General features: G+C 34.5%; 1 protein-coding gene across 1 annotated transcript in view; it reads left to right on the top strand.

The window, feature by feature from the left end:
• brinp2 (bone morphogenetic protein/retinoic acid inducible neural-specific 2) overlaps nt 1-27,136 on the top strand; it is a 187,617-nt gene that overhangs the window by 110,732 nt on the left and 49,749 nt on the right. The window contains exons 5-6 of the mRNA XM_056477930.1: nt 3,501-3,606; nt 15,900-16,136. Coding sequence (XP_056333905.1) covers nt 3,501-3,606; nt 15,900-16,136 — 343 coding nt within the window. The remainder of the gene's footprint in view (nt 1-3,500; nt 3,607-15,899; nt 16,137-27,136) is intronic.

The raw sequence follows: 27,136 nt of genomic DNA, 5'->3' as shown, positions 1-27,136 counted from the left end.
TATACACATAAAAGGTCATTTTACTTAGTAAAACTTATAGGTTGGGGCAACACGTTGGCTCAGTGGTTAGCACTCTCGCCTCACAGCAAGAAGGTCAGTGGTTCGAGTCCCGGCTGGGTCATTTGGCATTTCTGTGTGGAGTTTATCCCCCACAATCTAAAGACATGCGGTACAGGTGAACTGAATAAAGTAAATTAGATATATAAATAATTGTGTGAATGAAAGTGTATGGATGTTTCCCAGTACTGGGTTGCAGCTGGAAGGGCATCCGCTGTGTAAAACATATGCTGGATAAGTTGGCGGTTCATTACGCTGTGGCGACCCCTGATGAATAAAAGGAAATAAGCTGAAGAAAAATGAGTAAATGAAGGAAATTTCCTAGGTTATGATTTATTATGTCTCATCAAATGTGTCAATGTTCAGTTTCACAGTTTGTTTTTGCCATAGTTAGTGTAGCTATGTTTTCAGATCTGTGAAGGGAATTAAATTGTAATTTAACAATGTAATGGTAAACATGTTTTCCAAATTATTTGAAACCATAAATATGTAGTTGTGACAATTTGCGATGTTTACAGCTTTAACAAGCTGTCAGATTTGTGAGTAGCTGGTTCTTTTGAACAGACAGATTTTTATGAACTGAGTGAAATAAACATCAAGCGTGAAATGATTAGTGATGTGAAAAATGACCCTAGTCACACGCATTTGCTATACATAGATCATACATCACCACAGTCAGTCAAGTTCAATCACTCAAACATATACAGTATATAGAGAAAGAGAAACAGAATTTTCAAGTGGTCTTGTAGTTTATATATAACACTACAGTATATACCATTTGAAAACCATTTGAACTGTTCTCACTTGAAAGTTTCTCTGGATTAACTAGGTATGGGTTTTAGTACAATCTTAATATGTCTTTGAAAGGTCTGATAACATTCATTCATTCATTTTCTTTTCGGCTTAGTCCCTTTATTAATCTGGGGTCGCCACATTGAATGAACCGCCGACTTATGTTTTGGATGTCTCCTTTGTCGGTCACACCCATTCGAGGTTGTTCAGTCTCTGCTTATGAGCTGATGATGAATTAGGCGTGTTTGGTTAAGACGTGCTGTGTCCCAATTCGCATACTTATAGTACACCCTTTTGTAAAGGAAAAGTATATATTTTTTGAGTGTGTAACTCAAATGTTGCTTAGTTATGTGCTCCGTCAATCATCCACACATCATCCACATTTCTTTCATATTTAATTTCATATCTTATTGGAGAAGCGGCAGCTGGATAATCTGCCATTCGCGAGTCTTTCATGCAGAGAAATCTCCTCAAGTCTTTGGATAATTATACATTCAGAAGTTAATGTCCAAACACATCTTTATATAAATTCACATTGTTGTTGTAGATGAAATATAACATTGAAAATGTGATTCAAATATTTTCCAGTGGGCTAGAAATAAATTAACAATCATACAAACATCTTTACCGAAGTCTCTTTATCTACTTGACGGTTGGTCTCGCGCGTCCACCATGTTTATAGTTTATTTAGTTTTCACCCCTTGTTTGTAGTTCTAATCAAATTCAGGTCTAACACGCAATTCATAGTGGGCAATATCAGTGTATGGACGGTTTTACACTGTTATGACCTGGTCTAAGGTCAAGGACGTAAAAGAACAGTCGGTATCTGTTTACTTGCCTTTTTTTTTCCTTTTTTTTTGTTAAACAACCAAAAGCCAAATGCACCGGATAGGACCCACAGAATAATAATAACAAAAAAAATATCCCCTACTTAATCACCCAAATGAAAAGAACAGAAATAAAAGTACAAATTTACTACACTCCTACCTCCCTGACTATACATAAAAAACAGGAGAAAATATTTACAGAAAAGCAAAGTGTGGCGTCCAACCCCTACTGCTTCTCACATTGAACATACAGCCTACAATATTTATAATAACAACAAACAAACCAAAAACAAAACAACAAGGGGGGGGGGGTGTCCACAACAAACAAAAGTCAAAATTTACACACATGCTAACATAGAAAAACACAGTCAAAAATAACGCTTAGCAACTATATAATTATCACACCAAACACAAAATCACCATGCCAACCAGCATGCTCTACTGCCCCATGCCAGTTTTCCCTTTTTTAAAAGACGCCCTGGGTTCAAATTTTACCTCAAATAAAAAACATTACGGAAACCTTTGGCAAACTCTTTACAACATACTACGATTTGGGACATACTAATTCTATTTTCAAATACTATTTAGGACGGATAGTATCCGAATTGGGATGCAGCAGCAGAAAATGTGCTGAGCTCATGGTCCTCCAGCAACGTGGTTGAGAAGCACTGATTTACAGCTTTTTTTATTAACAAAATTACAGTTGGTCAGAATAACAAATGTTTCTTTATTTTACTGAGAAAACAAATCTGATTTATTTCTCCAAATACAGATTTTCTTCTAAAGTAAAAACTTTGGCATTATGTTAGGGGTTTCCAAACTTGGTCCTGGAGGGCCGGTGTCCTGCAAATTTTATTTCCAACCTCAATTAAACACACCTGAACCAGCTAATCAAGCTCTTTCTAGGCATACTAAAACATCCAGGTAAGTGTGTTGAAGGAAGTTGGAGCTAAACTATGCAGGACACCGGCACAACTGAGTTTGGACACCCCTGCATTATGCTGTCTAAACAGTTACGTTAGAAAATACATGTTGTGTTATTTTATTGAAAAATCATCTTTATTCTCTGCAATCTAAATGACAGCATTTATATTCTAAATTTTTAAAAAAACGTCATCAGGTTTTTAAGAAAATAAAACGTGAGTTTCACTCAAACACATAAATTGTTAATCCAGATAATATGAGAATTGAACTCCAAAATATTACTAAAAAACATAACACAAAGCCTTCATATACTGTATTTACTCATTTTTGAATTGAATCATTCTTGTTTTGATATCGTTTATTTGTTGTTTTTAGTGTGCTTAATGTATTTATACACCAATTTACTGTACATATTACAAGAGATTCCCATTAGTGCCATCTTTTTATTTAGATTTTTTTTAATCCGGCTCCAAAAAAAATGTAAAAAAATAAAAACGTCCTGGAGCATCCAAGTACCAAAAGCCCCATTTAAAATGCCAGGTCAGACACATTATTTTCGAAACATAAATGTCTCCTTATATTTAACAGCAGGGTCCGTTAACACAACTGCACAAGGCTCACTGCGTTCCAGATTTGAAATTAATAATGCATTGGGACTGAACACCGGAGTCAATTTACTATTTCTATAGCGCTCTGCGAAGTGAGCATTTTTTGGGAGAGCTGTGACATGCTGAAATGAGCTTTGGTGACATTTAGATATTGACTCGGGCTTATTGCACAGGCGTGTTGGTTTGTTTTAGACAACTGCATATGCTCAGCACTCCAGCACTTCTGAAGAGGAACAAACAGGTGCATGATTTCCGCGATAATAAGGCATTAAAATACCTCCTTGTTTCCTAGGTGACGGAGACCAGAACGGGGCCTCTTGGATGCAGTAACTACGACAGCCTGGATTCCGTCAGCTCCGTCTTAGTGCACAGCCCCGAAAATAAGATCCATCTGAAAGGTATGACAGCTGTTCTGAACCTACGAAGAACAACATCTCAGCTGTGTCTGGTCTTACTTGTGTCAACTGTACTGGTGATGTACAGCGAGTCTTCTTCTTTTCTTTTTTTTCCCCTAAGGGATATATATATGGGCAAATATATTTGACTGGGGGCATTCAAAACCAGTGCAACAGTATTAATGTACCAGGAGTCTTATTCAGTAAAAAATACATACAAAAATACAGATAAATAAATAAAAATAATAATGGTTTGTTATTCTTACCAAATTTCATTTTCTGAAAAAAAAAGGTCAATATATCTGAGATAATATATAACAGACCCCCTAGTTTTTTCACTTTTTTTTTTTTGGTGTTTTTTGCAATAAAAATGACTAATCTGGTGGTAATTCGCAGAAATTTGTGGACAATTTAGCGATTTTATATATATATATATATATATATATATATATATATATATATATATATATATATATATATATAAGATGGCCGTGATGTTTGTGTGTATGTCCAGCACTGAAAAAAAAACAAATAATGCAGGGTTCCACACACTTTATTCATGTTGTCCCAACACAAATTGATTAAGTTAACTTAACACTTTTAACACATTTATGTGGATTGAACATAAAAAAACTAAGTTGTTCCAATGAAATCCCAAGAATTGTGTTGTTTCAGCTCATTTTAATTAAGCAGTTTGAACAAGTAAAAAATATATATTATTTTGAGTGTGGTCCTCCAGGTTGGGTGTTGAGCGTTGGGCTAACAACCCACTCGTAAAAATTAGATGTTTTGAAATACCAAAATGGTGCGGCTAAATATGAACTTTGATATACACGGCCCTGGAAAGTAAATGTGTTGATATCCACTTACATGAATTTAAATTGACAAAGTAACAAAATACTCCTGAAATTAAAATATAATAATGAGTTTGACATTTTTTACAGTAACACAGAGAGGTGCAAGAATAATGTTCAATGAATTCTCTTTTTTTGTTAGGTTTTCAAATACATGATTAAAATAATACCTGAGGTAAACCGAATTTGACAATATTTTAGATTTTTCTCTACAAATTAAATTAGACAAAATTTTTGGTGAAAAAAAACTTTTCTAATAAGCAAATTTCACTTATAATTGAGTTATGTTAACTGAAAACTACCATTTAAAAAACAAAAACATGAAATTCTTACAAGAAACTGCTGCAAATTATTCTTCAAGGATTTAACATCATCCCTGCACCACTACTAAATGCTTTTGAGGGAATTCTCATGATTGGATTTTACCACAGATTTTTGAAGGTTTTTTTCTATCACTAAGGAGTAGGAAAACTAGCTAAAAAGAGATTAGATCAGTCAAACTTCCAGTCGGTCAGAATCTGTAATGAGGAGTCAAAAAGTCTATGCTCACATTAATGAACACCTCTTGCTATTACACACGCATCTTCTTCAAAAAGCCAGCCTTATCAGCAGACTTGCATTAATTCATCTCACACTCTCGTGACAGCAGTGTCACCACAAGTCAGAGGTGGCCAGAGCAAAAAAAATGTAATAAAGAAAGAAAGTAACAGAAGTGAAATGAGCAAAAAGGAAGATTTTAAGCCTCTAGCCGTTGCTAATTATACACGTGGCCTGCACCAATTTCAGCTGCCTTCTAGACACTGACATTTAAATGGTCAACCCACTTAATACTGCCATCTCCTAAAGCAAGTTTGCTGCTGCCCAGATTCGTGTAACTACTTTAATGAGCTGGCCATAGGGTTCGGCAACAGGGCTTATCTTTTGCTGAGTAGTTAGGAAAGGAAATGGAGGCAGAACAGTTGGAGAGAAGAGTTTGGCCTAAATTTGTGTATGTTTGTATCAGCTCACTTTCTGCATTCTTAGGCAGGGTTTACATTTTAATCCAAATGTCAAATTCCGTGACTTCTCCTGGACTTTCACTGACTAAAAAGTTCACTTTACATGACCTATAATGAATGGAATAAGACAGTCTGAAGAATTTCAGTGATTGCTGGTTGATTGCTGAAAACCGAAAAAAAGGACTAAAACAATGTGATAAAACAAACAAACAAGCAAAACAATGCAGAAAAGTGGTATAGAAAAAAAATAGATTTTTATAAATGGAAAGTAAAATTTAAAACGACAAACAAACATTCCTTGTATTCCATAACTTGGGCAACAAAAAATATATAATTTTTTGACTTTCAATGTCTGGAATATTCCTTTTAAAATTCCATGATAATCCAGAAATTGCATGACTATTAATTTATTAGAGCTTTGAGGCACATCTTCAGTCTACACTCTCAAAAATAAAAGGCACAACACTGGAACACTTACACCACACTTACACCTGTCTACACCATGTCTTACAGCTGTGTAAGCATGTAGGTCTGGTATAAGGCATACATGTGCACATGTATGCCAGACACCTACATGTTCATATATGTACATGTGTAGGTGTAAAGCATATACAGTTGAAGTAAGAATTATTAGCCCCCCTGAATTATTAGTCCCCCTGTTAATTTTTTTCTCCAATTTTCGTTGAACGGGAAAAGATTTTTTCAGCACATTTCTGACCATAATAAAATCCGATAACTGATTTATTTTACCTTTGCCATGATGACAATAATATTTGACAAGATATTTTTCAAGACACATTTATATAGCTTAAAGTGACATTTAAAGGCTTAACTAGGTTAATTAGGTTAACTAGGCAAGGTAGCAAGCTTAAAGAGGCTAATAATTTTGACTTTAAATTTGTTTTAAAAAAAAAAATTTAAACTGCTTTTATTCTAGCCTAAATAAAACAAATAAGACTTTACCCAGAGAAAATATTATCAGACATACTGTGAAAATTTTTTTGCTCTATTAAACATCATTTGGGAAATAATCCAAAAAAAAAAAAAATCAAAGGGGGGCTAATAATTTTGACTTTTCTGTTTGTGCACATATATGACAGACACCTACGTTCATATAGATGTAAGGCATATATGTGCACATGTACGCAGATAGGTGTAAGACATATGTGCACCTACCTGTATATGAACATTAGGTATCTGGCATACATATGCACATATATGTCTTACACATATATGTGTACATATACTGTATGTCTTACATCTATATAAACATGTAGGTGTCTGGCATACATGTGCACATATATGTCTTACACATTTATGTGTGCATATATGTATAACACCTGTATGAACATGTAGGTGTCTGGCATACATGTGCACATATATGTTTTACACTTATATGAACATGTAGCCACCCCCACCACCCCCTCCGCTCTTTAATTTTGTCTGGTACAACACCACCCCTCGCTCTTCACCCTTCACTTTTGTCCACAACAACCAACAAACCCTGAATATATAATACATTTTTGAGGTAAATAAGGTACAAATATGAAGCTTTAAGCTGGTGTACATTAAAGTATCATTGCAGCGACAACCTTTTTTTCTAAAAGCATTTAAAAGGGTTAATTTAATCGGTTCTATTGATCACTTTGAGTACGTTTATTATTAGCATTGCTTTGTCACAATTTCTTTTTGAAAAATCAAAGAATTAATTAGTTACAAGTGATAAAATTACCAGTAATCGCAATAGAGCAATAACAAAAAAAAATAATAATAATCTAACTACATGTTGACACAATCTATAAAAGGCTGTTACAAGTAGAATATACTAGATGTGATAGCACATGATCAAATGGTTGACAAATAAATCAATACTATGAATCATTATTGTCATCATCTTTTTCGATATAGTCCAAGCCTGTGAGAGCTCTTTCAGATTAATTCAGCTCCGGGAACGATACATCAATGATTAGATTTTATAATCAATGTCATATTAGATGATGTCAAATTTTAATTAGATACAGTTGATATGGAGTAGTGTCTACTTTGATGGTAAAAACAGGAAATGTATAATGGAATGCAGTTTTTCTCATCATTTATTTTATGGTGAGCTCTGTTGTGACATGTAAATTTCCCTTTGGGATTAGTAAAGTCTAAACTAACTAATATTGCTAGTTGTAAAACATTTACACATAATAACACTTTTTGGAATTTCTTTTAACTAGGGAGCGTCACTTTTTTCCATGTTGTTTCATGCACAAAATACTGCAAAAGACACAAAACCCAAACACAATGGCGAAACATGTCTGCAAGAATGGTTACATTGAAAAGGCAATCGACAAGCTGTGCAGCATACTGAAAAACCCAGTAAAAGACTGATGTTGTATAGTAGATATTTCATGAATTCATGGTGGGGAATGACTGAAAGGTGCTTCTATTTTCTTTAGTATTGGATTCTTTAGTTGGTCATTTTGAGTGACTTTTTAAACAATGTACTTTGTTCAGTGAGAAAGTTTTCACATTTTTCTTTTTATATATATTTTATGTACATACAGGTCATGTGTGTAACAGTGGGAAGACAAAGTCTTAGTTTGTGACCTTGGTGAATGTCAAAATCTAAAAAATGGCTTCATCTGTTTTTGACTAAAAGAGTAGTATGGCCTATATTATAGCACTCTAAACTTACTATCAGGGTCAGACTTAGTGATTTGGGGGCCCTAAGCAATTCAAGGTATTGGGCCTAAGCGTTGAAACTCTCTCTCTTTCTCTGTAGATATTTTTTCTCTGTAGATTCATAGATTACTACTAAAATAGTAATGGTTATAGACAGATTTTACAACATATGCTAGAACATTTATAATATAGGCTTCTTGGCATTGGTCGGGGCCTTCTTATTACCCGTGGCCTTAAGAGTTTGCTCAGGTTAAGTCCGCTCCTGCTTACTATGCCAGGTTGTTTTGATTTAAATATGGGTAAACAATTATTTTCTAGAGATGTGCTGTCAATCAAAAATTCGATTTAGATTTTGGCTTCTAACAATTATGAAAAAACATTATTCGAGATAAACAATTATTGCATCATATACCGCCCCATTTCCAGTTGTACACATTTGTTGCTCTGCAAAGCTCAGTTTCACGTGAAAATGACTAAAAGCATGTACTGTAATGTAACGTTTGCAGCACGGGATGCGCATCATTTATTGATGTACATTTGAATCATTTATGTTTTTAAAAGTGCGAATGAGACCGCATGCTGTTGTGTGCGCGCGCTCAGCCTCAGAGACAAGCAGAGCATACACATCTACAGTCATCTTACTGTGAGCACTTTAATGGTCAAATGGGTGTCAAAACGCAGTGTTTAGTGATTATTCATATTAACCCTCATTTGTGTAATAAACAAACGAGTTGTGAATCAAAATACGTGAAAGAAAAACCATTAAACAGAACCGCATTGCTCTTAAAGTGACAGCGCCCAATAATCCTGCTGCCTACTGTTTTTATCATTATTATTCAAACAACAAAAGGACAAAATCACTCACTGCTCTTGACTGAAGGACTTCTGTAGCTAGAATTAAAGATTTTTCTTACAGTGAAGATGCTTAAAGCACAGTTTGTTTCATATTTTTATTCTATTGTATTTATTTCCCTTTCCTTATTTACAGGGAGGAAAATAACTGTATATATACAGTTAAAGTTAGAATTATTAGCCCTCCTGAATTATTAGCGACTCCTTTCCCCCAATTTCTGTTTAATGGAAAGACGTTTTTTTTCAACCTATTTCTAAACATAATATATTTAATAACTCATTTCTAATAACTGATTTCTTTTATTTTTGCTATGATGACAGCACATAATATTTTAAAAGATATTTTTCAAAATACACATATTCAGGTTAAAGTGCGATTCAAAGGCTTAATTGGGGTAATCAGGCAAGTGCTAATTTAGTTAGGACTTCTTGTGTGTATTGCCTCTTCTTGTTGAATTTCTGAATGCTTCCTCAACTATAAGTCTCTTTGGACAAAAGCGTCTCCTAAATGACTAAATGTAAATGTAAGAAACGGGCTTAGAAAATCTGGCCAGAAATCTGAGAGGCCTTAGTGGACATCAAAATCTGACATAGAAAAATGGCATTATCTATTTTTGACAAAAAAGGAATACAGCCTTTATTACTGCACTATAAAAATGCAAGGTTGTTTCAATTCAAATTTGCGTTAAAAAAAAAAAAAACACTTTCCTTCGACTCATTCCCTGTTCATCAAGTGTTGCCACAGCAGAATGGACTGCCAATTTCTCTAGCAATTGCTTTACACAGGGGAAACGCCCACAAACTGTCCCATTCACACACTATGGGCAATTTAGTTTATTCAATTCACCCATGTTGTATGTCTTTGGACTGTGGGGGAGCAGTCAGAGGAAACCCATGCAACAGAGAGAACATGTAAACTCCACACAGAAAGGCTTCCTGATGCAGAGATCATGTTGTGAGACAATCATGCTATCCAATTAGCCATTGTGCTGCCCCCCCCAAAATCAATCAATCAATCAATCAATCAATCAATCAATCAATCAACCAACCAACCAACCAGTGCCAGCTTTTCTGGGCCACTGTTAACAACGGCCCTTTTTGTTTTAGCCTTTTCACTAGTCTGTACAACATTTGAAGTTCAGATGCAAAAGCCGCTAAACGCTACTTGCCTTTAACAGCAAAAGCCGATATGTCCTGAGAACCAATCAGGAGCGAATCGAATCATATGTTTTCAATGTAACAGCATGCTGATACGCCGGCTTTTTATTTACTATACATTAAACGGCAACACCGTTTCACAAAAGACGAAGGTGAGATTCTGTTCTTTTATCCCACATGGATGCTTTGAGGATAAACAAGAGATGAAGAAGAGACCAAGACCTTGAGTATGGTGAGGATGAATGAATGATAGCTTCTAAAATTGTCTGAGAGACGTGTCTTTTTTTGCACAGTAGGCCTACCTTGTGTTTTATTTGCTAATGTAAGTTTTTTTTTAAAATAAATATAATGTATAAAACTATGCATTATTTATAATACTTCATAATACCTATACATCTGATAAGCTTTTTATTAATGGACAATGCACAGATATTGATGTTTCACAATGTTTTTACAATACATTATTTAAATCTAACAAGCTTAGTTTACAATGTTTACATTGCTTTACTTACAGTACATTAAATCTAAATCCAAAATATCAGAAATGACAACAGATTGTTAGTATATAATAATGTCAATATATTTTATGTTATTGATTAATGCACTTACTTGACAGATTGCATTCAATCATTTTTCTTCTGCTTAGTCCCTGGTTTATCAGGGGCTACCACAGCAGAATGAACCACCACTTACTTGACAGATTTATGTATTTTTTAATTTTAGGTAGTTTGTGTAATGTGTTTTATGTTTAGTAAAATAATTTCTAATAGCATCTTTAGTGATTTTTCAACTAATCATGCTGTCTTGTCCCAATAGGTGAAAAAGAAAAAAAAAAAGAGAAAAAAAAAAAAGCACAAGTGGAGTTAATTGGATTGGACGCAAGAGAAAATAAAAAAAAAACCAAAGAGTTGTCTAAAGGGACATTTTTGAAAAAAGTTATTTTGTTTACTAGCTAATAATCATTTCATTATCTATAAAATGAAATATCTAAACCTATTTTTAGGAGCCTGATAGAAAATGCTTATTTACAAAAAAGAGTTCTGATGGATTTAGAGAGTCTTGCATCTAAACTCTTCATTTACCCTCAAATTTTATGTATGTTTTTTCTGCCAAAAAATTTAGCAAGTGAATTTGTTATTGTAATTATTGTGTATTTTCACCGTTGAGCATTTTATCTGTAAAATATTCTCTAACCATATGATTTTGCAAGATTTTTTTTAATAAACACTGTTACTTTAATCATGTTGCAGTTACACTTTTAGGTTGGCTAGTTAAGCTTACAACAAAACCAAAATCATTATCGGACAACTGTTCTCAAACTTTCTTTTGCCGAATCGCCCAGCCCTACTTCAAACAAAGCTCTCGTTTCGCAGAGCAGAATTTAGACCGCTTAAAATTAGGACATCAAGCCGTCGATACCATAGATGCCTGAAATAATCCGCAGGAAAAATTCATGTTCCTCTTCATTCTCTTTTAAAAGGCTGGGGCTGTGAAGGAGGGGGCAGAAGAGCAGCTATTTAACTGTCTCCGCTATGAAAGCCATCCAAGTCATTCTCCTTTGTGAGGCTCCCCACACTGTTGGCTCTCCACCCAGCAGAAGCCAAAGCTTAAGATGAAGACTGCATCTAATTATGTCTCTTGTTTTTCACAATCCCACGAATAAATACTGAGGAACACATCATAAATATTCACACCGGGAAAGGAATTATAAAAAAGACTGAATATGAAGGCAAAAGGCATTGATTCCTTCTTGAAGGATGTCAGACCTGCAAAAAGCATCGAAGAGCATTTTCTCAGATAATATAATTAGCAGGTGTTCAGCAGCCGCAGCTGGGCTGTGAAATCTGAGTCTTTCACTTATGTTGTGGAATGGCTGCTGGATTAATGTATTCAGCTATGAATGCTTTCATAAGTAATTCATAGGTGTGTATTGATGAGGGGGCCTTAGGAGATCGCATCTAAAAAACTGAACACAGAGGTTCTGCTCTCCAAAATGTCTCCATAGATTTCTCCATGTTATTAACAACCAAGGTTCAAAAAGGTTGCCGTTTGACTGGTAACTTTGCAAGAAATATCGGTATACTCTTTTTTTTTTTTTTTTTTTTTACTTTTTTGTATTTTTATTTATATTTTTTGAAAGTTATAAATGAATAAAACTTTAGTAATATAATATAATATAATATAATATAATATAATATAATATAATATAATATAATATAATATAATATAATATAAAAATAAAGTAATATATTGTAAAAATAATATACAATAAAAATAATATAATATATGAGCATATGTTTTGTTAGTTATTTAAAAATAAATAAATAAATAAATAAATAAATACATAAATAAATAAATAATAATATATGAGCAATATCACATGAGTAGCAGTGTGATGTGGCTGTATATCGGCACTGGTTGGAGGCAAACGTTTGAGGCAGCAAGTTGAGTGCCTTAGTGTCCCACCAGTGATGATATCCAGCCACATCGCACTGCTACAAGTTGTATAACGTTATACAACAGTTTAACGGCCTAATCGTGTGTATAGAAAAGAAAATCAAAGTCTCAAAATCAAGAACCAGACAGAAGTTGTATAAAATATAATATATACATTTTATGCAAATTTGTTGAACTGAAAGTTGTAGTATATACAGTAAAAATGCTTAATATAATTGCTACATGTTTTTAAAAAACCAAGTCTAAAATACAGATTCAATAATAAAAAAAATAATAATAATAATACTAATAATAATAAATTGTAACCTTTTCACTTTGATAAAAACAAAACACATTTCCTGGATGAAATCATTACTATTACATTAAAAGCACACATACCTTAAATATTTAAAGAGTAGCATGTCATTATTTCTGTTTTCAAATGTTTTTAACACAGTAAATAAAAAATAAATGTCTTTTTAACATTTCACTTAACATTTCACTTCCTTTGGGAAAATGTGGCAAACAATTAATATTGTACCCTTTATACAACTGTACCCTCTTGTAAAGCTTGTCCCAAATCACTCAAATAATCAATAATTACTTTTCCGGGCAAATGTCAATTCCTCCATCGCCGGCTATCAAAACACCTAATCGGGCGGTAGAATTCTGCAATTGGCGCATTGATTCCCTGTCTGCAGCGTGCCTGCAGTTCATGACAGAGGTTTACGGCTGAATGACCTTGCCACAGAGATTGTTGGTCTTTATTCATCCCATTACCCCATTACTGCGCTGACATAGCAGACCTCTCCGTCCCAAATAGGACTCCCATCACTGATGCTGTTAGAGCTGCCTGTCTCTCTGACCCACTTTACATGCTGTCGGCTTCCCGACTCAGCCTGTCCTGCATAGCACAGACAAGTCAGGACTGTGAAACAACAGCAATGTGTCTCCATTTCTGCAGTTTTTTTGAACGGGAGGCAGAGGTTAGAAAATATTTAGAAAACTCATTAATGAGATAATGGCCGGTTTGTCGTGGTTACAAGTGGTCTAAACATCTGTTTCATCAATTAAATTCAAGTTGTGATTAAAATGCACAGTACTGAGCATGATTAGGTACATCCCATTTTGAAAATTATTATTTTTATCCATTTCTCAGTGAATATAAGCAATGTATTTTGGTGCATTTAAACAAAACAGATTGATTAAACAGATATATTTATTAAAATAATATTTTAGTCACCAAACATATTTAGAAATAAAAATAAATAAATAATACAATTAAATTCAAGTAAAATATTGAAAAAAAATACAACCTATTAAGTTTCAACAAAAATTTTACTTTTTTTTTTTTTTTTTGCTTCTCTTGATTTTTCCTCTTTTTTAGATTTGTATTTAATATTCTTCTATTACATATACATTTGGTTGTGCTAGTTTTTGCATGGTTATTGGGAGTTATTTTGTTAGATAAGCTCCAGATTTGGCTTCAGTAGTGACTAATCTAATGTATATGCACAAATATAATATTTCATAGCTTCTTATTAAAATATGAATTTAAACGATAGATTTGTGAGGGGTGTATTGAGTGCTGAGTACCTGCAAGCCTCATGAGCCCACACTGGATCAATGTTCACTAGTGGTCTGAAAATTAGCTTAAAAAAAGAAAGTCTAAAAGAAAGTAAAAGTAAAATATATATATATATTTTTTTTTAAACAATGACAGATATAAAATTATTGATTTGATGCTGTAATTTTAACAACATCCAAATTATATCAGCATATACTGTAAATAAACATATTAGCATATTATTGCATTGTTTACTTGTTGATTCAGATTTGCCATCAAAGCAATTAATTCTATTTTATAATACTGTAATATAACTGTTTAATGCATGTTGGACTTCAGCAGGGCTACCCTTTGTCACTAATTCGGTTCATAATTTTTATAGACAGAATTTCAAAGCGCAGCCTTGGGATGGAGGGGGTCCAGTTTAGCAAACGCAGGATTTTATCTCTGTTATTCGCAGACAATGTTTTGCTCATCAAACATGGACCTTCAGCATGCACTGAGGCAGTTCGCTGCCGAGTGTGACGCAGCTGGGATGTCCGAGGCCATGGTGCTCCACCTGAAAAAGGTGGATTGCGATCTCCAGGTTGGAGGAAAGTCCTTACCTCAGGTGGAGTTCAAGTATCTTGATTTTTGTCAAGTATCTTGACACCCACCCCACCCCTAACCCCAACCCCTAACCCCAACCCCCAGTGACATCACTCGTAGAAGTAGTGCAAGGAAGGGGGAGCTGGAGCTCAAGCTCCCCCTTGCTGGAGCTCAGCTCTGCCCAAGTGGCTCTGCAGTGAGCACCACTTGGATATATATATATATATATATATATATATATTGCCATAATTTGTTACAGTATAATTATTTATTTATTATTATATTTTTTTTACCAACTAAATACAACATTGGGCTACTTTCCAAGACAGGGTTTGTTACATTTTTGGTCCACTGTAATTAATCTATTTATTAATAATTTCTTTTTAATTTAATTGAATTATTGATTTGCAGAATAAATAAAAATAAATTAAAAGCCATATATACCTGCACATTATTAAAAAATGGCTATTAATAATAGCTAGCTAATAATCATAACAATAAAAGATACATTTAACATTTATTTCAAATGATAAAAAATATGCTTCTACTCAATTCGCAAACTTCAATTTGCTGTTGAAATGTTAGAATAATACATACTATATGTGGATACATACAATATGTATTCTGTGGAGATCAAATGGATGGATGGATGGATGGATGGATGGATGGATGGATGGATAGATAAGCTTGTTGATAATGTGAGGAAAAGCACACAATATCCAATGGAACTGAAAAAGAAAGAAATGTGCCATGCTAAAAGGGCACTTTGCATCATCATTTTAGAGGTTCACCTCATGCCACTGTGATATTATATTGTTCTAAATGGAGACTTAAAATAGAAAACATATTACTTGGAGAGTTAAGTGGGTAGACAGAGTGAGGAGAGAAGAGAGGAGAGCCAGAGGACAGATGATGGGTGGGTTCATAATGGTGTCATATGACTCAGGGATTGATTTTCTTTTTCAGCATCTATACGGAAATGGCAGATCTAGAAGCCGATTTAAGATGTTGGGCAAACATATGAGGCTATACCACATCCAAACACCATTCTACACTTGTTTACCTACCTAGCAGCAGCAAAACAGTGTTGTGTCTTGAAATCAAATCTGAGTTTAGCTCACCGCGTCTAACATGACAGTAAACAGATTTTTCTCTCTCTTCCCACACACGCAGGTCTTCAGGATGTGCTTCCCGAGTTCCTGCGGAATCGTTTTGTGGAGGCGGCCCTCAGTTATGTGGCGTGTAATTCGGAGGGCGAACTACTGTGCCGTAACAATGACTGCTGGTGCCGCTGCTCCACAAAGTTCCCTGATTGTAACTGCCCTTTTGCAGACATCAAAGCCATGGAGGAGAGTCTGCGTAAGAGCAAAGAATCCTGGATCAACCTCAACCAAGACTTCATAGAGTCAGGTAGGTTAAGCTGATGGCTGTGCAAGTGTTCAAATATTACGACATGAAAAATCTATATTTTTTTAATCGTGTTGCAGCTTGATTAAATTACTGGTTTGAAATTGCAACACAGGCTAATTGGAAATTCGTGGGCCTACATTTTGGTGAAACAAAAAAAATGTACTACAGACTGCAATTTCTGGGTAAAATGAATGCTACAAGGATTATATTATTGACAAATAAAGGATTATTTTCATGTTGTTTTTTTGCATAACATAAAAAAATACCACAAAACAACTTTGTGGTGTCCATCTCCATTTGTTCTGGCACAGTCAGTTTGCTTGATCGCTCACTTTGTATGGTATCCGTGACCAATAAAGCAAAGTAAAATCTTGATAAAAGAACATGTTTAAAATTCAGGAGCAATCGGGTACATATAGATAATGCAGAAGTCTTTGTTGATAAACAGGCAAGTAGTCAAAACCGAAGAAATAAAACACAAGAATCAAAGAACACAGCTAGACAAGAAAATGAATTGCTACGTAAAGTTACAAGTTCGTTTTAACTAACAAAACAAACAAACAAACAACACTCTGCAATGTGTATGGGCAAATATGGTGTATGAATAGTCTGTGTAATGAGTCCTTGAGTAGCTTCAGCTGTGAATGTTTGCAATCAGATGAGATTAGGAACCGGTGTGTGTGCATGGTGCATGCTGTGATTTATAGTTCATTTAGTGGTAGAGTTGTACCCCCCGGTTTAGGTCAGTGGTTTGCTAGGTGATCTGTACAACAAGTGCTGCTTTCTCCTGGGCATGGAGTTGTATATAAAATGTATAACAAAATGCACACCAAGTAACGTAAATGTAGACACCACCATCTAGTGGATTTGTTTTTTAAATGTACAACGTAAGGTAACCAGAACAATTTATTTTAATTAGCTTGAGGCGCATGTTTCCAATGAGCCTGGGTTGTTAAAACAATTTATAAGAAATAATCGTAATTGTATTTAAGAAATAAAACACATCTTTTCTATTTATCAGTATTATGTTCAATAAGTTAACTTAATTGTTTTGTGTTGGGACAACATAAATATTTTTGTTGGCACAACTAATGATATTGAACGTGTAGTTTCCATGGGACTTTGCATAGGATTGTTCAACACTTGAACTACCAGAATTCTAAAATAAGAATGGCCATAGCTGTCAATCTGACTGTTCTTAAATAATATGTCATATTGTCACATCATATTTACATTTAAGCTTCTAGAGATATTAGAATTAAGCTTTGAATGTCTGTCATCATATTTTCTGAAGTCATAACCCTAAAATGCTATTTTTTTTAAATACAGCCTATAAATGTGTATGAGTTAGACTGCCAGCAAAGCTGCGCACCTCACTTTCACTTCACAAGAGGGAGAGCAAGGTTTTTTCGAGGCACGGAATATGCTGTACTGAAAGACGTATTTTTTCAAGTAAAGTTATGTTTTTGTTATCAGAAAGTTGTGTTTATGCAAGCAGGAAGTTGCTAGGCAACAGAGACATGTATTTTAAGAGGCATGAGGAAAAGAGTGACACTGAAATGCAAGCGGTCATTTTAACCACTAATGTAGTTCAAGGTAGAAATAATAAGAACTCTTTTGTGTTTTTACATTTTTATAAAATAATGTTAGAAAGAAAAACACAAAAGGAAAGGTCAGTGTATTCTAGAAATATTTTAATATTTTATATTAGTATTTTATTAAGTTATTAAAATACAGGATTTAAAAATGGTCAAAATGACCGCCTCTAGAGTTAAGAGGGACAAATGTTGACTGTTATTTTAGATGTTTTACATACAGTTTTCAATCTTCACCAGCTTAAAAAATTTTAGGGGCTATTTATACGATAATATTTTCAGACAAAAATGAAAAACTTTTGGGTGTTCAACCTTTTTGTGACTGAAATCATAAATCTGAAAACTGGCTTCGAAGTGATTTTGAAATTCATGATGCATGTGCGGGCATAGTACTTGTTGAGGGAGGTGTAGATTAAAGTTAAGGACAAATAGACACAACACCTTATTATTATTATTATTATTATTATTATTATTATTATTATTATTATTATTATTATTACTATTATTACTATTATTATTATTATTATTATTATTATTATTATTATTATTATTATTATTATTATCATCAAGTGCACCTTTCCACACACACTGGGTTACATGGGGGAGTGCAGCTTTTGTGGTTTAAACATGACATGTAAGTCTCATTGGCATCTTGACGGTGACAAATGATGGATGTAGTGTCATATTCCCTCAGCAGCAGGGTTTCTGAGTTCACCGTAGTGTAAATAGATGTACTTTAATATGAAAAGAGTATCAGAATTTAAAAAGAACAGATATAACTTACCACTGTGCAACAACTTCAGGAAAGCACCTTTTAATTACACTTGCATTGATAATGAAGGAGAAATGGTGGTGACATAACGGTAAAGGATCTGTGCTACACACTCAAAGGCTAGAAGTACAATCCCAGGTGTCCGAGGAAATGGGGGAGTTAATGAGAAAACAATCCCACTCTATTACTTTTGTGTCCATAGGCAAAGCACTTAACCCCAAGGTGCACTGGGGGGATTGTCTGTGCAATTAGTGTACTGTATGCTACTTTGTATGAAGCGCATCTGCTAAATGTGAAGTTTAGGAAACAATAACAACCCCTACAGAGTAAATATATATTTTTAAAAAGTCTGCTATTTATTTTCTGAAAATAATAATTGGATAAACAGGCAGTGGGTGCCATTAGAGAACAAAACATCAGCGCCCAAAACAAAAATTGACCCAAAAAGTCTTAGTACTCTCTAAAAAGTTTCGCTGCATTGTTCATTTCCACAACAATGGCATTTTGGGGACCTGAAAACAGAAACTTTTACATACAGGTTCAAAAAATATTTTATTTATTTATTTTTAAACAACACCATCTGCTATTGTCAAATGGTGTTGCTATTGTCTCATATTACTTATGAAATATAATGTAATAAAATACTTTCTGAAATATAATATCACACTAAAGACTAGGAATGCACTGATATGGATTTTTTGGCCAATATCAATAACCGATGAGATTTGGATTCTGATAACCAATATACTACAGACAATAAATATAAATATTTCAAAATGTTTTATGTTTATACAGTAAACAACTGATTTTATTTTTAAAACTTCATAAAAGTTTGAACTAATTTTATGAACTAAATAGCCTACTCAAAACAAAATAGCAATCATTTTTTGCCAAAAATAAATTATTTCCATTTCTTCGCTTAGCAAATTAACATGCAACTTGACTGTTGCATAAAAAATAATAGGTCAAATAACAAAATGGGATTTAATTACCAAACAAGTATTTTTTTAAATAAAATGAAAATGAAAGAACTAAGAACTGAAACCAGCTCAAATGTTCTTGAAGAAGACATGTTACAGTAACGTACATATGTAGAAATATGCAACGTCCAAGTTTTGAGAGGTGTTTTGCCACCGTACAATCGAAAAGCTAAAACAGATAGTATGTTTTACTTCAGAAAATGCAGCATAAATTGGTCCCATTTGGCGTTTTAGATTCTTTTGAACACATGTAGGTGCTGCTTGTCAATCAAACAACACATTTATGTTCGTTCTGTCAATTGTGGGAAAAATGATCGATGAAAGGTTTACGTTAAACCGCTGTGAGTTTGAAACTTTAACTCCTGGAGCAGTGTGATGCGTGTGCACACGAAACGGAGTCAGATTAGTCCTCGGAGTCAAATTTTGATACAACACAGATGACTTTATAATAAACACAGTGCATAATATAAAGGCAGAATGTGGTGGAGGGTTAAGAACCCCTATGCTGAATTCAGTAACTGGCACTTGTCTCCCCTGCTGCTGTTTGGGGTGCTGTGAAGGCTCTGTTGGCTCGTTATAATCATTATAAATATGCCGATCAAACTGAATACTGTCTTACACACATGGCAAGCAACGATAATAAATAATCATATTAGATTACAAACAACCCAACAAGTTGTTTAGCAAGTGTGCATGCTATTATGTTTATACATGTAATATGTTTCCTGAGGCAATTTAAACCAAATTACACAATGACACTCCATCAAAAATATCTACAATGATCAGGAATATGGTTACTTACTGAGTTATTAACACATAGCAATACCACACAAAGAAAGGACGGACTTTGAAGGAATAAACAATGTGAGGTAAGCTCCACTACAGTGCACTGGACAAGTCTGAATAAGTTTAACCCACGGATGTGCATGGCAATCAGTTCTGTACAATTATTTATTCTATCCGCTTAACGATATCGGCCTAATTTTGATATCGGACCAATAACGATAACATTAAATATAGCATTTATCGGCCGATAACGACTGGATCAATAATGCTCAAATCTCAGCTTTTAATCAAAACAATAAATTAAAATGAGAAAATAGTACTTTTGTCCATTAATATTATGCAACATTATTTATTACATTTTATACATTATTTAGTTTTTGAAAAACAGTAAATAAAAAAATATTAAAAGAACTCACACCCCGCATACCCTTTATTTCAATAAATGGTGAAGTTTTAGCCTTGTGTTACATTTTTGTTTAAAGTAACTAAATCTTTAGCTCCTGAAAACTTTTTGAGGTCATGTGTGGTGTACTTTACTTGAGAGTCTGGTGGGTGTTATTGGTCAATTTGTTTCTGAAAACTCTGAAAGGCCTGCGAGGGTCTACAAGTCAATAATAGACCGTGGACTCCTTTGATAAATGGGACCCACGAGTGGGTTTAATTCTGAGTTCTTTAAAGTTCACTGACTATGATACATTTGCACCTTGGAGTAGGAGCCCAAACCAGTGAGAAGGAGGGTTTGTCTGTTTTATTGCACCGGTTGCGAGAAGACCAGACTGATAAAATCTCTGGTTTGAAAAATGGCGGAGCGAGAACATGAAGAAAGCCAAAGAGAGAAAGAGAGAGAGAAGCATGGAAAGATGGCACTTCAGGTTTTTCTCCTAGCTGAGCATTTCCGCATTCAAAGAATGATTCAATCATGGAGATAAACCCTAGCTGGCTCTAAAAGCTTCTCCTGCTCAGTGATGGAGCATTAATGAAAGCAGCTCAAATCCCTTTAACTGTGGCGCTGCACTCATAAGAACGCATATCTCCTTTCAGCAGGTGAAGTGCTAGGCTTGGGAAAAGGGCTCTTTGACCATAGCATTGCTACAGCGTGAGCGCTTTATTTATCCAGCCTCACAAAAACCTGCACCTATTGTCGGTAGGCCAGACGGCAGGGAGAAAACATTCATTCAGATTTAGAATGGAACACTGATTTGTTATGCAGGATAATATTAAAAATAGATAGGAATAACCGCATCAAAACAAAAGCATACTGCAGTAACCTTGAGTGAGGCACCATGATATCAAGTTTGTATAGTCCACAAAAAAAGATGATAAAACATTTAGACACTTAATTCTTATTTAACATCTATGAATTTCATTACATCTAATGAAGTATTCTGTACAACTTCTTGTTCATTGTTGCATCCCAATTCGCATACTTATACTATGCCCTAAAAGTATGTACTTTTTTTGTAAAGGAAAAGTATATACTTTTGAGTGTGTAACAGAAGAGTATGCAAGCTTTGGGACACACTACCTCCTCGTTAACAGACCATAATGTTGCTTAGTTACGTGGCCTGTCAATCATCTCAACACATCTTCCACATTTCTTTCATATTTAATTACCTTTCATATTGGAGAAACAGCAGCAGGATAATCTGCCATTCTCAAGTCTTTCATGCAGAGAAAACTCCAAACATGTCCAAACATGTCTTGATATAAGTTCACATTGTTGTTGCAGATGAAATATAACACGGAAAACGGTTTGAACTTGTTCCAGTTGTTTAGATACTGATTAACAGTCATTCAAACAACTTTACCAAAGCCTCTTTACTTGACGGTTGGTCTAGCGAATCCACCATTTTGTAGTTTGCTTACACTTTTTACCTGAGCTTGTAGTTCTAAATAAATTCACAGCCAATACGCAATGTATTGTGGTTTAATGATTTAGGTAACACTTTAGTTTACATACCATTTCCCACTATTAACTATTGGCTTATTACCTGCCTATTAATAAGAGATTGGTTGTTTATTAGTACTTATAAATAGGGCCAGACGGAATCTGCGGATATTTTTGCTATTTCTGCTGAGAATTTTGGTAAAAATCTGCGGATTTCTGCGGAATTATTTTGGGAGTATCATAACTAAAACCTTAATATGTGAAATAAAAAAAAATATTTTAAACTTTTATTTAATGCTTAAAATGCAAATCCAATTAGATCCACTTTATTTGGGAAACAAAGCAGGTCTCTCATATAATATATCTACTAAAGGACAGAAAATATTATTGTACAAATTATATGGTACATAAATCAGATGAACATTTTCAAATTAGTCAATAATATTAATGAAATTAATTTAAAAAGTAAATAAATACAGATTTACACACATTTACTCAAGTAAAAAAAAAACTGAATTACAGATGGGTTAAAAATCTGCAGAAATCTGCGGAATTCTGCGCACACAGATTCCGTGTGGGCCTACTTATAAAGTATGATCTCATTATGGTGGCTTGAAAAGCCAGCATACTGTTATCTATCTTAAACTTATTATTATGGTGGCTTGAAAAGCCAGCATACTGTTATCTATCTTAAACTTATTATTATTCTTCTTCTTCTTCTTCTTCTTCTTATTCTTCTGAGACTAATTTCTAAGTGTATCTCCTCCTAGGCCTTTCAAGCTACATACTTCAAACTTTCGTCAAACCTTCAAACTGGTCTGACTCGGGTTGCTATATCTTTTCTAACTGATCCGACCTTGGGTTTTCCGAAAAACGACCCAGAAAAATCCCAAAAGTCCCATTGACTTAACATTGGGTCAAACTTTGTGAGCTCATAACTCTGCATCAGACTGTCCTACAGACTTCTAACTGGACTCATTTAACTCAGTCTAGCCAGCAGCCAATAACTGATGACTTTTTAACTTACTAGCCACTCCCTAGCAACCACTTACAGCACCCTAGCAACTGTCCCATAGACTTCCATTGTAAAAGACTCCCATTGACTTAACATTGGATCAACCTTTGTGAGCTCATAACTCTGCATCAGACTGTCCTACAGACTAGAGTCTGGCCTCATTCAACTCAGTCTAGCCAGCAGCCAATCACTGATTACCTTTAAACGTACTAGCCACTCCCTAGCAACCAATTTCAGCACCCTAGCAACTGTCCCAGAGACTGTGACTAGCTATTCTAACACACGCTAACAGTTTAAACATCCTACTGACATGCTAATCTTGCTAGAAAGGTGCTAGCAACACGATAGTGACATGCTAGTCATGCTAGTAACATGCTAATTCATGCCAGAATCATGCTAACAACATGCTAATTCATGCTAGAAACAAGCTGACTCATGCTAGAATCATGCTAGTAACATGCTAATTCATGCTAGAAACATGCTAATTCATGCTAGAATCATGCTAGTAACATGCTAATTCATGCTAGAATTATGCTAGTAACATGCTAATTCATGCTAGAATCATGCTAATAACATGCTAATTCATGCTAGAATCATGCTAGTAACATGCTAATTCATGCTAGAATCATGCTAGTAACATGCTAATTCATGCTAGAAACATGCTAGTAACATGCTAATTCATGCTAGAATCATGCTAGTAACATGCTAATTCATGCTAGAAACATGCTAGTAACATGCTAATTCATGCTAGAAACATGCTAGTAACATGCTAATCCATGCTAGAATCATGCTAGTAACATGCTAATTCATGCTAGAATCATGCTAGTAAAATGCTAATTCATGCTAGAATCATGCTAGTAACATGCTAATTCATGCTAGAATCATGCTAGTAACATGCTAATTCATGCTAGAAACATGCTAATTCATGTTAGAATCATGCTAATAACATGCTAATTCATGCTAGAAACATGCTAATTCATGCTAGAATCATGCTAATAACATGCTAATTCATGCTAGAAACATGCTAGTAACATGCTAATTAATGCTAGAAACATGCTAGTAACATGCTAATTCATGCTAGAATCATGCTAGTAACATGCTAATTCATGCTAGAAACATGCTAGTAACATGCTAATTCATGCTAGAAACATGCTAGTAACATGCTAATTCATGCTAGAATCATGCTAGTAACATGCTAATTCATGCTAGAATCATGCTAATAACATGCTAATTCATGCTAGAAACATGCTAGTAACATGCTAATTCATGCTAGAATCATGCTAGTTACATGCTAATCCATGCTAGAATCATGCTAGTAACATGCTAGTTCATGCTAGAATCATGCTAGTAACATGCTAATTCATGCTAGAATCATGCTAGTAACATGCTAATTCATGCTAGAATCATGCTAGTAACATGCTAATTCATGCTAGAAACATGCTAATTCATGCTAGAATCATGCTAGTAACATGCTAATTCATGCTAGAATCATGCTAATAACATGCTAATTCATGCTAGAATCATGCTAATAACATGCTAATTCATGCTAGAAACATGCTAATTCATGCTAGAATCATGCTAATAACATGCTAAATCATGCTAGAAACATGCTAGTAACATGCTAATTCGTGCTAGAAACATGCTAGTAACATGCTAATTCATGCTAGAATCATGCTAATAACATGCTAAATCATGCTAGAAACATGCTAGTAACATGCTAATTCGTGCTAGAAACATGCTAGTAACATGCTAATTCATGCTAGAATCATGCTAGTAACATGCTAATTCATGCTAGAATCATGCTAATAACATGCTAATTCATGCTAGAAACATGCTAATTCATGCTAGAATCATGCTAATAACATGCTAGTAACATGCTAATTAATGCTAGAATCATGCTAGTAACATGCTAATTCATGCTAGAAACATGCTAGTAACATGCTAATTCATGCTAGAATCATGCTAGTAACATGCTAATTCATGCTAGAATCATGCTAATAACATGCTAATTCATGCTAGAAACATGCTAGTAACATGCTAATTCATGCTAGAATCATGCTAGTTACATGCTAATCCATGCTAGAATCATGCTAGTAACATGCTAATTCATGCTAGAATCATGCTAATTCATGCTAGAATCATGCTAGTAACATGCTAATTCATGCTAGAATCATGCTAATAACATGCTAATTCATGCTAGAATCATGCTAGTAACATGCTAATTCATGCTAGAATCATGCTAGTAACATGCTAATTCATGCTAGAAACATGCTAATTCATGCTAGAATCATGCTAGTAACATGCTAATTCATGCTAGAATCATGCTAATAACATGCTAATTCATGCTAGAAACATGCTAATTCATGCTAGAATCATGCTAATAACATGTTAAATCATGCTAGAAACATGCTAGTAACATGCTAATTCGTGCTAGAAACATGCTAGTAACATGCTAATTCATGCTAGAATCATGCTAGTAACATGCTAATTCATGCTAGAATCATGCTAATAACATGCTAATTCATGCTAGAAACATGCTAATTCATGCTAGAATCATGCTAATAACATGCTAGCAACATGCTAATTCATGCTAGAAACATGCTAGTAACATGCTAATTCATGCTAGAATCATGCTAGTAACATGCTAATTCATGCTAGAAACATGCTAGTAACATGCTAACTCATGCTAGAAACATGCTAGAAACATGCTAATTCATGCTAGAATCATGCTAATTCATGCTAGAAACATGCTAGTAACATGCTAATTCGTGCTAGAATCATGCTAGTTACATGCTAATTTATGTTAGAATCATGCTAGTTACTTGCTAATTCATGCTAGTAACATGCTAATTCAGACTCGGCTTTTCAAGCCACCATAAAGTTTGTCCTCAAACTTTAATATCTAGTTCTTCTTCTTCTTCTTCTTCTTCTTCTTCTGAGACTAATTTCTAAGTGTATCTCCTCCTAGGCCTTTCGAGCTACATACTTCAAACTTTCGTCAAACCTTCGAACTGGTCTGACTCGGGTTGCTATATCTTTTCTAACTGATCCGACCTTGGGTTTTCCGAAAAACGACCCAGAAAAAACCCAAAAGTCCCATTGACTTAACATTGGGTCAAACTTTGTGAGCTTATAACTCTGCATCAGACTGTCCTACAGACTTCTAACTGGACTCATTTAACTCAGTCTAGCCAGCAGCCAATAACTGATGACTTTTTTACTTACTAGCCACTCCCTAGCAACCACTTACAGCACCCTAGCAACTGTCCCATAGACTTCCATTGTAAAAGACTCCCATTTACTTAACATTGGATCAACCTTTGTGAGCTCATAACTCTGCATCAGACTGTCCTACAGACTAGAGTCTGGCCTCATTCAACTCAGTCTAGCCAGCAGCCAATCACTGATTACCTTTAAACTTACTAGCCACTCCCTAGCAACCAATTTCAGCACCCTAGCAACTGTCCCAGAGACTGTGACTAGCTATCCTAACACACGCTAACAGTTTTAACATCCTACTGACATGCTAATCTTGCTAGAAAGGTGCTAGCAACACGATAGTGACATGCTAGTCATGCTAGTAACATGCTAATTCATGCTAGAATCATGCTAACAACATGCTAATTAATGCTAGAAACAAGCTGACTCATGCTAGAATCATGCTAGTAACATGCTAGTTTCATGCTAATTAATGCTAGAATCATGCTAACAACATGCTAATTCATGCCAGAAACATGCTAATAACATGCTAATTCATGCTAGAAACATACTAGTAACATGCTAGAATCATGCTAGTAACATGCTAATTCATGCTAGAATCATGCTAATAACATGCTAATTCATGCTAGAAACATGCTAGTAACATGCTAATTCATGCTAGAATCATGCTAGTAACATGCTAATTCATGCTAGAAACATGCTAGTAACATGCTAATTCATGCTAGAATCATGCTAGTAACATGCT

This window comes from Danio aesculapii, chromosome 2, assembly GCF_903798145.1.
Source record: "Danio aesculapii chromosome 2, fDanAes4.1, whole genome shotgun sequence".
Taxonomy (NCBI): Eukaryota; Metazoa; Chordata; class Actinopteri; order Cypriniformes; family Danionidae; genus Danio; species Danio aesculapii.
The sequence above is the reverse complement of the archived record's forward strand: the minus strand, read 5'-3'. Positions and strand labels throughout refer to the sequence as shown.